Raw genomic sequence first — 13,883 nt, forward strand, 5'->3', positions numbered from 1 at the left:
GTTTAAAGTGAAATAAGAGTCATTTTTCATTGACGCGTCTATAGTATAACGCTAACATTTAGCGTGTCTTTACACTATGTTTGTATAACGCTAATGACGTCACGTCAAAATATATGCACTGCCGTGCAATACCATATTTACGGAGTCGCAAAATCGTTAGCTGTAGAGAGCATTTAATCACTTACATGTAAATGACCTGTTGTACGAGTGTGTTTTTTCAAGGTGAATACATGAAAAGGTCGAAAGTATAACTTTACAACAATGGTGGCTTCATTGTGAAATCAATAATCCTTCCTGCCAACATTTTTAAGTGAATTATGGTAAAAAGACCACATACTAAGGTAGCATCTGTAAGTTATTGCTTTCCATTTGTAGCATCTTAAGTTTTTGTCTTAGCAATAGCATTAAAGCTTTATTTACATCTTCAGTTTTTTTCTGTGACAGGGCTTAATTATGGTGATCATGTATCAAAAAAAAAAATTTTTCTACATATAACTGCATCCCTATTACAATTATCACTCATACAAACTTAAAAATTCATAAAGAATAAACTTTATACCTGTGATTTTCAATAAACTGTTTTAAGGAAGGTACAACAGCAGAAACAATGGAAATGTCAATAGCCCGAGTGTTATGTGATACCATATCATTGCTCCCAGGCTTTAATTCAGCTTCCCTGCTACATGGATCATGGTCTTGGGCATTCTTTTCTTGTAGAACCTTAAATAAGACCAGAAAAAAAGTGTAACATCTAAAGTAACAAGAGACTTTGTAGAAATTTTTATCCCCTGCCAAATACTGGTTATTACTAGCAACAACAGGTGCAAAATAGATCACAGAAAAGTTCTTACTTTAATTATTCAACATGTTGGTTTTCCTCATAAGTGTTGTTTTGTTCAAGTATTAAATGAGTTAAGCAAAATTCAATAACTTGATCTTGAACGTTATTTGAAGGGCACATGTTTTTTTTACCACATCATCTTGTACAAGCATAAATCAAATTTGTAAATTACAAGGTTATAGCCAATTGAAGCAAAATTCATTAATTTCACCTTAAAGGTCAAGGTCGTTTAAAAGTCAAGGTCAGATTCAGTTTGAACTCTGAAGGCGATGTCCCAAGTCTTGCTTTGTCAATCTCTCACCAAACTATCAAGACTGTAATTGACATGGGACAATTCATATTCATAACCATGAATGAAACATGTTTTGTAAAACAACTAATTTACTATACTCACTGTACATGAATCTTGTCCACAATGTAGCACACAGCTATGTATATTGAGAGAACTGTTAATGCATGTGTCATTAGTCGTCCTGTATAGTGTTTCACCATCTATATTACTTCTCTGAATCTGTTCTTCTGTTGCCATTCTTTCTATACTACATCGTTCACAATTGCCTGCTTTAGGTAAGGCAAACTTTCTCATGCTTCTTGCCATGGAACTATTGTACTGTGAAGTTATATCAGATTCCACTATACCGCTCTCATTAGAAAGGTCAAAGTTGGAGCAAGAGCCTTCGTTTTGTTGTAAAGTCTTCCATTCACTAACCATAGAACATTCAGGGTCTCTACTACTTAAAACTTCATATTTTCTTCTTGCCAGCAGTGAAACTTTCTTACATTTATCATTACTGAATTTCTCTTTTATTTTTTCATTAAGTAAACGCTTATCCTGTGTGTTTTCATAATCTAGTTCACAAATACGAGAAAGTTCAGTTTTAGTAACACAAGGACAGTTTTTAACAGTTTTTTCATTGAAAGATTGTTTAGTATGCTTTTGATTTTTACATAGATTACAACATTGACGATTCTCAACATGTTCTAACCTGATCTTGAGCTCATTGTCACAGCATACACAAGGGACATCATTACTAACACCTTGCATCCCTTTCTTACACAAACTGTTTTTCAAACCGCTTTCAATAGGATGTGATGGTTCTTTACATTTCTCAGAGTTTTTACTTTTCATTTCTCGAAGATCTGGAAGGATAACTTGAGGTTCATTTTTCGTAAGAACCTTTGTGTCGCAGAATATTTCCATACAAAGTGTAAAGGCATCTTCAAAAGTTGAGTCAAGTCTTGATAATAATACTGAAACAAACAAGGCATTAATGTTCATGATTTCTTTTACTCACCAGTGTGTAACAATGGGGGACCATTGACCCAAACACACTCACCTATGAAAAGAATGGTATAATGTTCTCTATATATGTAGTTATAAGTGGGAAAAGGTTTTAGATATTGTGATATTAACCTTTGACCTACTGACCTTAAATCAATAGGGGTCATCTACTAGTCATGACTAACCTAAACACCAAATCTTAGGGCTGAAGACTAATGGTCTTTACAAGAAGATCTAAATATAGACATAAAGGGAAAACCCATGACCTCCCCCTTCAGGGCAAACTTTGACTACAAAACAAAAATTCCAACAATGTACAAGACAAAGTTTCATGCATGGTATCTACATGTATGTTTTAGACAAAGGGCTTTCAGACAAGATTTTTATTTAAAGTTTTAGTAGAAAAAATATTAGAGAAACCAATGTTCCCCAGGCAGGGTTATTTTGACACCAGGGTCATAATTTCAGCAACCTTGTTGGAAGTCCACAAGATGATGGTTTGAACAAAATTCCTAAGCTCTAGCCCTTCAGCTTTCATAGAAGATTTTTACTATTATATATATATAGAAAAACCCATGACCTTTTGATTATGTATATTTTTATTACAATACAATTAATCACCTTAAATAATTTCCTATTTAAAGTACTTTTTTTTATAAACTAAAATATCATTAAATGAAATTTGATGAAATTAGGTGACACTCATTTCTCTATTCACACAATGATTTCTGCTAAGTTTCAAGAAAATTGGACAAACTAATTTCAAGATGTATCATTAATATTTATATAATTAGCAACAGCATTCTATAAAATTTGTTTTTTATCTTTCTATCATAGCATAGTAAATATGTACCAGATTTTGAGAGCTTTTCCCTGGGATTTCTGCTAAATAGAGCACTGTTCCTGGCAAGAGGCAAGTGAAACCTACAACCAGAAATAACAAGCAAAATCATTTTAAAGTGGTAATACTGATCAACTTTTTGGAAAAACATAATAATCATAAAATGTAATGTTTTATATTAGAACCCAGACATGCTGAACACATATCTACAAATGTATATAACCTATATGAATCAACAACTTCAAAATAACATAGAGCGGATAGAAGCAGATTTATTTATATTTCTGCACTTTTGAAATTCATCCATTCATTGGCGGACATTATCCATTGCTTGATTTTCGGAAGGAATTCTAATTTGTATATTTTACACAGGGCCGGCAAAATCAATTGTCCGAGTTGCCCGAGTCGTACAATTGTATGTCCGGGCAAGTAAAATTCTGCAGATTACTTGTCCATGGAAAAGTAAATTTCGGCGGCTATAAGAGGAAATCTAAAGAAAAAATCTAGTTCTTTTCTAATAGATCTAAATCAGAAGGAAAATCACACATTTAATACAAAAACTAGCATGTAAAGTATGATGTCGTAAAGATTGATCATTCATGAGGGCATTCTGTGCATATTAGGGTGTTACTATTTTAAGTGTTTACATAAATAGCGACCAACCAGGCTTGGGGTTTTCCTTACGTCATGCAGTTACTGCATGCGCGCGGCAATCAACTAATTATGGAACGTATCAAGCATCAAGGTCACTATGTGGGGTACATGTTTGTTTTGGTTTATGCCACTGAAATAAAATATTTTCGGTAGCAACAGGGATTCTGCCATAAAATTGACTTGGAAGTTGTGGTCTTTTGAAGTGCATTTATTGTTTACATAGCAGACACATCATGGTGACAAGTATTGCACAATCTTCAAGATCATATCGCAACAATTGTCTTTGAAATTATAATCGCTGTGTTGTATGAAAATTAAATATAACCTTTTCAGGTCATTCGGGATTAATTAGTTGAAATATAACAGCAATTTGACTGCTTGAATTTATGTCGACAAAGTCATTTTATAATTTATTTCATGTAAAGATTTCTAGTGAAAATGCCTTTGTTTTGTCTTATATTTAGCTCCATGCTGTCTAATACTGGTGTTAATGTATACATGTCAGATTTCGTCGCCGATGATACTGATGTCAAAATTTTCACAATTCATCTGCTGCAACCAAGCGTATATATGTATATGATATTATGTTCTGTGATAATCATATATCGTTAAAAAAAGTCAGATGTCATCAATTTGACAAATCTAACTCTTGATCACATATGGTTTTTTAACGGGATTCAAATGAATACAAGAAAAGCATTGATGCAAAGCATCAAAGGGCGTCCAAGCAAGAAATGCAGCAAGTGAAGATGAACTAGTACACATATGATGACAAGATATTCTTATAAACTACCAGAAATGTATATCACTTATAAATGAGCGGACAAAAGACATTGTTCATTATGAACTTTGATTGGCATACTAGAGATTAGAATATTACTTGTTATTTCTTTATGATCTTGGTTTTTAATAGCAACGGATATACATGTATGCACTCATTTATAATCCATATGTGTAACGCATGATCGACACGTACCACAACTTTGTAATTGTCCCTTATTATGTTATCGCTATTAGCGAAGACCCCCTCTTAAGGTATCTGTTCACACTTTAAGTTAGTAAAAATATGACACTGGTTATATTACCATGTTGATCATGTTGAGCATAATTGTTTATTATACAATAATTGTAATATCTATTAATTTTAATTAAAAAAAAACAAATTTTATGAATATTGTTTTCTTTTCTTTTTTGTGTTTTATGTGCTATTTTAATACTGAGTTTTTACTACAGTAACTCTTTTTTTTATTAAAATTGTAAAATAAAAAGTAACTCTTTTTTTATTAAAATTGTAAAATAAATTTTAAGAATTCAATTGTCATATTGACCGACGATTATAAGTCAAAGCTTAACTGGAAAAAGTCAGTAAATTATGGTTTATCTTTCAATATATAATATTGTTTATTCTTAAACCATGTACATGTACATTTGTATTTTTCATTATCATGTTTTAAATTATCAATTAATTGAATAATTCATAAAATCTAATTTGTAACTTTGAATAATTCCTCGGCATCTTTACTAAACACGGATAACAAATTAAATAAAATGTTTCAAAGTTGATAATGTCATTTTAAAAATGTACCTTTTTCTCAATTATTGTACATATCACGGATTTATATTATATATAAATCCGGATTTATATTACATATAAATCCGTGTACATATTTATTGTTTTTATCTCATATAGATAAAATGAAACATGCTATTTTTGTTTTGTTTTTTCTAATTGTAACAATATCAAACATCTACTCCAAAACCGGGAGAGACCGGGCAATAAACGTGTGGTACTATTCGCCGGTCACTAGTAAATCCCGGTCAATATAGACCGGGAGAGACCGGTAATTACCGATAGGAGTGATAAATAAATATATCTATAAATAGATTTTTGGAATATTTAGGTCATCAACTGATCATTCTAGGATACATGTACAACAATAACATACCATGATAACCCACTTTGTACTACAAAATGATAAATAAAAAACCCCGAAGGGCGCGATTTATTGACGGAAAATGTTATTTCATTTGAAAATGTTTGCATTGCGAAATTTTCCAGTTCGCTATTCATTGTAACATATCGCGACATTTCATTCTTAATTAATAATCAAGCACCCTCATACCGATCGGAATGATCGGCTTTTATTATGACCGACTTAAAGGCTCGAGAAGTTGCTGTCGCCCTTTCACAAAATCTGATTTTATTCCATAAGGGCGCCGCGCTTCGGCGCGGACGCCAATTATATAGATGAATAGAATAAGGAGTGAATAAATTAGAAATGGTACCAGAGTGCAAAAAATTTACAGTAGACATATTTATAGACCAATTTGGGTGCAAGTGACACAAGCAAAAACTGAAAAAGTGCTGGCAAAAGACCTGAAATGCCCCTTGCAGTAAAATATACACTTTTTGTCCATCTGACTGCCGTTCTACTTTAATCTATTGCCGCTAATATTTTATTAATATAAACTATATTATAATATATCATATTATTAAACATATGGCACAGAATGTTTGATAAAATTGAAAACAAGTTCATGATCATATTGCTCTTCTTTATTGACATTTGCAGTAAATATTAAATATAAATAAGGACAAGTGAACATCGAGTACGGACAAGTAAATTTTGTAAGTTACTTGTCCGTGGACAAGTACAATTTTCTGAGATTTTGCCGGCCCTGTTTTACATATCAGGCAGTGCATAAATTTAAAGCCAAATTTTTACTCTGGCCATATAAACTAGCATTGATTAAAGGAAAATAAATCTCCATAATAATATTGCCATTTATTTGCCATTAATTCACACACCAATTTTTCTTCCAATTATCTTCATATTTATTTTTCGTAAACATATGATCAAGATTTCAAAGCAACCACTAGACAAATCTATAATGTCTGCTCTGTATGAACCCTGTATAGTGACTTAAGTTCCATGATCAACATCAATTATACTTACTCGAAAGGACAAAATGAGTAGCCAAGATTTTTCTCTTGTGAACTTTTCAATTTCTTCTTTTCAGTACGTCTTTTTCTGTGTTTGATCTTTGACAAAACGTTGCAACTTCTATCTTTTTTAACCTTAACATTAATACCCGTGTTTGGTAGCTTTCTTATAGTGTTAAATTCTTCCGTGGTCTCTACTATGCAATTTGCAATATTTCCTGCAATATCATCGTTCTGTGTATGATTTCCATTACCCAAACACGATTGTTTACTTTTATTATCTTCACTATTTTCAGTTTCAGAATATATTTCACTAAATTTTCTTTTTCTCAAGTTTTTTGCCATTTTATCAATAATGTTACCAGTAAGGGCATCTTTACTACCTAAGTCTTGATTTGCAAGATCATCAAAACTGCCTGCCGAATGACAATCTATAGCTTGTCTGTTCCTCATTTTATAAAGTTCACTTTCTCTTTTCAAATCTAGAAATCTTTGTTCACTGATTTCTTCATATTTTCTTTTCTTTTTTCGATTATTATTACATGTATCTTCGGTAGATCTACTACTTGTCGCACAATTTGTAAACAGATTTTTATTTGCACCTCCCTCAGTTTTATCTAAAACTATATCATTTGTTTTGTTTTCTGGTATATTTCTTAAACATTCAATTTGAGTTCTGTTTAAAATACCTTCAGCCTTATTGGTGACCTCTGTTATCTTATCAAAACTTGTATGATCAGTGTGAAAGTCAAACTGGGTTCCATTTTGTTCCGTCTCTATGACAGTAGGTGAATCAGTTTTATTACTTCTTAAATTTCCGTCAACTTTAGTTTTTCTTGTACGAGGTATATCAACTTCTTTAAAAACTTTATCACAAATTTTCTTCTTCTCATTCTTGTCTTGTTTAAGAAGGTCAAATAAAGGTAATCCTAAAAATGAAAGCATAAATTTAATAGTTACTGCTAGGAGTGTCAATGGTTAGCATAAATGCTTACTGCTTAAGTTTATCATTTAGGTGACCATACCAAAAGAACTGTTAGATTTTAAACATTAACTTTGTTTCTTTATGACAAGATAATGACATTTACCATAGATAATATTTTGTTGTATTTAACCAGTTTACAAAATATATCCAATAACAAGGTTGCCATTAGGGCCACTATCAGATGTAAATTGGGAAAAAGAAAAACACAGGTCAGTACAACTAAACAATATTATATTGTGTCATAGTACATGTATTTAAAATCAGAACAAGAAAAACAACCAATGTCAGGAAAAAAGTCAACCAATGCAACGACAAAAGATCAATGATGGCAGGACAAAAGCAGAATATCATAATTTATTGGCATGTTAAATTGTGTATATAGTCAACAAAAATCTTTGTCTGTACAACTTACATCACAAAAAACATTACAATTTAAAATTCACTGTTTGAAAATATGCTGCAAACAAAACTGAATTAACTGCCTTCCAGAGCTTTCCCAATGTCTCGACATCCTTTTATTCTAAACTTGTGTATATATATATGTGTATAAATCCTATACAATACCTTTGAGAGGTATAACCGTATAGTTCCTCAGTAACAATTACATGTAATGAAATTTCAAGCTGATAACTCCCATGTCGTAGTTATGCCCAAAAACAAAACTTATGAAAACTTTAAAAGGGGAAGAATTCAATATTTTAGCAAAAAGTAATGATTCTTGAGCACTGCACATCTTTTAATGGAATGATGTAATCACATTTGAAGTTTTATGTTTCTTACTGAAACGGATCTAATTTTATGGACATTTTTCAAACATAAAGACAGACAAATGGAAGGACAAACATTCAAATGGACAATGCCAAACCTATATCTATTTGTTTTTGGTAAGAGATAAGTGCAACAAAAGCTTTATGTAAAAATTTAAAAGAATGTAATACCTGTTAATTGCACAAAACAATCTGTATCTATATATAAGTAGAGTGATGTATGTTCCAACAAGTATGTCATGACTGTATCACCTATTCTGAAATGTAAAACAAAATGACCATGGTATTGCCTAAGTTGTCAAGATGGTTTGCAGAGTATTCTCAAGAGAAAACCCTACCTAAGTTTCCTTCATAATTTCTTTTTTCCACACAATTAAAAGACACAATGTTCAGGGCAGACAAAAACTGCAGATGTAATTGGATTACCAGGTGCATAACAATAGTCATTAAAAAATGGTCATTATGTCAATAGAACATCCAACCATTCAACCAATGAACTGATGCTAGGCAAAGTAATAAATATATCACCACATCTTTCCTTAAGGTTATAACATTGGTCATTTAAGAAATTTTAACATTCCATAACTGTCATTTCAAGTAACTCTTTCTTAACAAAATATTTCACTTTCCAAACACTTTTAGATCAATTATTTTGAAACCTGGTCCCTAGGACAGTCAGTTAGCTGTCTTATCTTCTTCCAATTGTTGTAAAGGTAACAAGTAAATGTGTTGGAATGATACCTCCTGCTTTATAATACAAAACACTTGATCGAAACTTCTAACTAGCCCTTAACCTAATAGGATCATGAAATAATAATGATGTTGGTAGCCAACAGTATTGAGCCTGATTAGAATGCAAAAGTTGTTTGTGGTAAAAAATGGCAATAGAGCCTAGTAAATTGGGCTGAATAAAGGTTTAACACCATAAAGAAAATCTACTCACTTTGACAGTAAAATTTCCCATGCAGGGTAGAAGAGCTTATTAACGCAGGAGTTAGGATATCTGTTCTCAACATTGACACCACATCTATGTGAAAATGGGTCTGGAGACATCTGTTTCATTAATATACAAAATTACCTTTTATAAAATCAAATAACTCAACAATCATATAATTGTCAAAGTCAATTTGAGTTTGATCTTCTTGAAAGAAGTGGTGGTGGTGTTGGTTGTTTCCCCTTAAGATCACGGAAGTGATCTACATTGAATTCACTAGAGCACAGTTCAGCCACCGCATTGTTCCTGGGCAGGCTGTCAAGCAGTTTACCGGAATAAGTTGTTTTCATTTTAGCAAGTAACTGATAAATTCTGTATATGCCAGAGCAGAGGTACAGTGCAAATGACAGTAAAAAGAATTTCATGATCAATCACAACGAAAGTGACCTGCAATGTTTCGGGAATCGAACACAGGTCACACTATTCACAGTCCAACGCACTACCTATTGAGTTAACAGGACAGTATTTCATGAAAGTATTTTCTAAAAGGTTTTTATGAATCAATATCAAAAATATGGCCTATTTTAGCAAACTGAATGTAAAATTGGACCACCCAAAAGGGCATTGGGTTCCAATTGCCCGAAAGAGAGGGTTTTTAAATTTTTTTTGGGGGGTCAAAAAAAAACAAAAAAATGGTAAACGAAATTTCCCGACTTTTGATTTCTGTTAATTGGAAATGCCGAAAATAGTCCGCTTTTTTTAAAAACCCAAAGCCAAAAAATTCCAGAAAGGAAAAATTTAAATGCGTGAAGATGGGCAAATGCAGGGCATTAAAATTTTTAAGCAAAAAAAGTTTTTAAAAATGGTCGAAATTTCTTAAAAATTGTTTTAGGGCTTTAAAAGATATCTTTCTTATAGTAAAACTCCTTGATTTTTTTACATCTTTCAATAATAAGGGGTTTTAAAAACCCCAATTTAGAATAATATGGTTTTCTTCAGACTGTTAACATATAACTTCATCGTGGCTGAGGGGTTTGCGCGCTCGCTTAGGAAGCAAGAGGTCTGGAGTTCAAATCCCAGTTAAGGCAATTCATTCAAATTGTTTAAGTCAAATAAACTTACTTATCATCTTGTCCATGGGAGCAAACAGTTTTATAACTTGCAACTGTTTAATATGTGAACCATATAAACTAAATTCCTTCAGCAGTAAGGAAAATTATGTAAGAAACATTTCACTTCACAAATTTTTTTAATAAAAAATCTAGACGCAGACATCGCCAACAGCTGTTGCCAAGCACTCTTTTGACCTTGTACAGTCAAAGAAAATACAGTACACTTTGAAAAATATAAACAACATACCAAACAAAATCCATATGAGAGGAGATTCTTACAAGGTCCACTCTTGCTCAAAGCTCTCTAAAAATAGAAGACTAAACATGTATATTGAAAACAAGGTGGATAGGATGACTCTAGGTCAAACATAAATACAAATTGTTCAAGCCATTGTAAAGGATGACAAATGATGACCCTATATCCATCATTAAATAAATTTTCAAAGATCAAGTAACTATGACAGCTTGTAAAACAAGGCTCCTATATAAAAAGTTTTTTTGTTTTAATTTGTATTTAAACAAAAATGTATATAAGTGGAAGTTGCTTAATGTGTCAATATGGTCATTTAACACAGAAATATTTTACTAAAGCAATAAAGCCACCAAAAGGTTAACACAAAAAGAGTATAAAATTTCTGTTATTTAGAAATATGTTGAACAACACAACAAACTCACCTCAATAGCTGTTAAAACCAGTTCTCTCTGCTCATAACAAGATGTTGGCGAGGCAGACATCGGATATTTCTCTGTATTGTCACACACATATACAGAACATAGCAACTGCTTGAAACTGTAAAATAAAAGAAAATCATGATGGGCATAGTTGAAATTTTTCCCATTTTGTATAATAACCTTGTCTAATCTTATCTCACCAGACCTGCCCATATTTAACCTACCCTACTCTACATGCTGATAAATTTATATTACTTTTTATCAAGCAATCAGACTTTTTCAAATTACATATTCACATAATAGCTACAAATGTATTTATTAATTTATAGTTCAGGACTTCAGGAAGTACAGCTGAGAACCAAGGGATTATGTATGTCCAATAGAACAGCTGATTAACTGTTAAGCCGCCATAAGCATATAGTGTCTAATTCATTAATTTATTTCTATTACAAAAACATGCAAAGATATATGTTTATATAATCAACTTATGAACATTTAAATACTAAAAGACTGCCAATATCTTCAGCTAGTTGGCCTAATTTTCTTTTATTTACATGTTTACCAGGTACAAAATATACCTTTCTCAACAATCATAAAAACATATAATAAAGACAAAGTAGCAGGGTGTGTGCCTAGTTGGACAAAAATAAACAGCAGTCTTAATCTCCAGTTACATATATCATCACAGTGTTTGTTGTGAATCTGTCCTATTAAATGTCCAATAACTTTTTCATCATATGTTTCATTCATTCCCATATTGGTCATATACTAACCTCTAACCACAATTACGGGCTTCTATCCGACTTCCTACTTCTACTTCACACTACGCATGACACTATTTTGAAAGATTTTGATGACGTGAGCCATAAACTCTTTGAAAGTGCATTAAATTGTGTATTTATAGACTATCTGTCCAGGTGTCAAGTATTGTAACTCACAGCGGCCAACAAACCTTATCTTTTGGATTGGAGCCCAACGGGGGACCGTGACTGTATATAGCTTAAATTAGCATTGCTCTGTAACCCTGAGAAATTTGGGGATGAATTTCAATATAGCGTGGGAGTATGTCACGGTTCAGAACTGTTCATTATTTAGGGGAGAAGATGTGTAAGCTCTGTCTGTAGAGCCAGAGATCCATATTCTGAGGGTCTAGGGTTCAAGTCCCAGTCAGACTGCAACCTAGGGGTGTAACAATACAGCAAAAACCGTATTGCAATATATTGCCATTTTGCTGAAGCGTATTGCAATATATTGCAATACGTATTGTCGTGTATATGTTTTGATGTAAAGATGGAGTAACATTTATATATTATTATTATATGTATATATTTTTAGTAGAAACTTAACAAAAATGTAAGGAATAAATAGAAAGTAGTGTCACACAATTTGATAAACAAAACTAGTCGTGTGTGACCTTTCACATATGGGCCGCTTATGTAAATTATGCGGCCGCTTATTGACTTTTAAGTGTACTAGTTGTCGGATACTTTTATCTTACGTTGGCGCCAACAAAATTTGCCAATTAAAGATTTTATGTGAAATTTGTACAAAATTAGAAGGCAATTAATTGAAAATGATGATTTTTATAAAATACCGGTTTTCCAAAAATCGTACCGCGGTTCGAAATTTATTTTTTCATATTGCAATATATCGGTATACCGGTAAACCGTTACACCCTTACTGCAACCCCCCATTTTTCTCACCCTGTGACAATAGAAAGGGCCTAGGTGTTGTAACTATAGTAAGGGTCTAAGTGTATCCCAAAGTAGAGCCGATTGTCTTACGATTATTTTTGCATTGGGTCGATTTTGTTTTGGGCCGAAACATCTTTTTGGCATACGTAATTTCGTGGGCCGAGCAGATTCAATTAAAAAACACACCTTTGGTGAGAATCGGTGTCCATAGTATTATATTTCAAAAGGTCATCATCAATGTTATCGTGCAGCCAATCCTTCAGCATTTGTACCCTCGGATAAGATTTGCTGAGGATATTCATCTTCAACTTCCAGCGCGGGAATAATCGGAACACCTCGACCGAAATTTGACGGCCGAGAATTTCGGAGCGCCTGAATGACACTGATCTATCACAACAAGTGAGCTGTCAATTTTCATTTAGATAAAAGATGAGCTTTAATTATAATCCTCTACTGGAATTAAACCGGATATTGCCCGATAAAAAAGTGAAGCACACTGTCATGTGAGTAGTTGAGGTACAAAATTAGTATTTTTCACATAAATGCTTCGTTTTTACCTCCGTTGATCATTGGTATCCGATCACGCAGACGCATTTAGGATTGATAAATTCTTAATCGCATTTAGATTTAGTGTTATTAATTCCACAGTTTGTTACCTTGGTTCATGACAAATTTTGAATTAACTAAAAAAATTATTTAAATGTTAAATTATGCCACAGGAAAATCTTGTCAAAAGTGTTAAATTGTTGTACCAGTTTCAGTCACAGGTTTCAGGTCATTTTGGCCTCAACTGGTCTATAGGACATTTTTGCCCTGGCCCAATACGGGGTGGGGGGAAATCCCGGGATCGCCTATAGAAAAGCCGGGACCCGGGATCGTATTAAACATATAGTAATCCCGGGAATTAACCACCTACTCTCGGTGAATTATTATTATTATTATTATTACTATTTATTGTTATCATCATCATTTGAATGTTTTGTAGAGATTTCTGAATAAGTTTGATTTGTAGTAGTTATAAAAATCTTTAAAAATAATGTATTTTTTTCACGATTTTCGGGATCGTATTAAAAAATATAGGGATCCCGGAAATTCAGATAAGCCGGGATCGTATTAAAACATATAGGGATCCAGGGAATTGACAATTCAAGAATATA

The 13,883-nt window shown here is 32.5% G+C and overlaps 1 protein-coding gene across 1 annotated transcript in view; it reads right to left on the reverse strand.

The window, feature by feature from the left end:
- LOC132751287 (telomerase reverse transcriptase-like) overlaps positions 1-13,883 on the reverse strand; it is a 44,545-nt gene extending 30,662 nt beyond the window's left edge. The window contains exons 1-9 of the mRNA XM_060741448.1: positions 12,913-13,883; positions 11,036-11,150; positions 10,608-10,664; positions 9,258-9,367; positions 8,486-8,571; positions 6,576-7,491; positions 2,977-3,047; positions 1,236-2,092; positions 560-720 (exon numbers count right to left, since the gene is read on the reverse strand). Coding sequence (XP_060597431.1) covers positions 560-720; positions 1,236-2,092; positions 2,977-3,047; positions 6,576-7,491; positions 8,486-8,571; positions 9,258-9,367; positions 10,608-10,664; positions 11,036-11,150; positions 12,913-13,028 — 2,489 coding nt within the window. The 5' untranslated portion in view covers positions 13,029-13,883. The remainder of the gene's footprint in view (positions 1-559; positions 721-1,235; positions 2,093-2,976; positions 3,048-6,575; positions 7,492-8,485; positions 8,572-9,257; positions 9,368-10,607; positions 10,665-11,035; positions 11,151-12,912) is intronic.

Source organism: Ruditapes philippinarum, unplaced genomic scaffold (assembly GCF_026571515.1).
Source record: "Ruditapes philippinarum isolate M1 unplaced genomic scaffold, ASM2657151v2 ctg1018_1_1_1_1, whole genome shotgun sequence".
NCBI classification, from domain to species: Eukaryota; Metazoa; Mollusca; class Bivalvia; order Venerida; family Veneridae; genus Ruditapes; species Ruditapes philippinarum.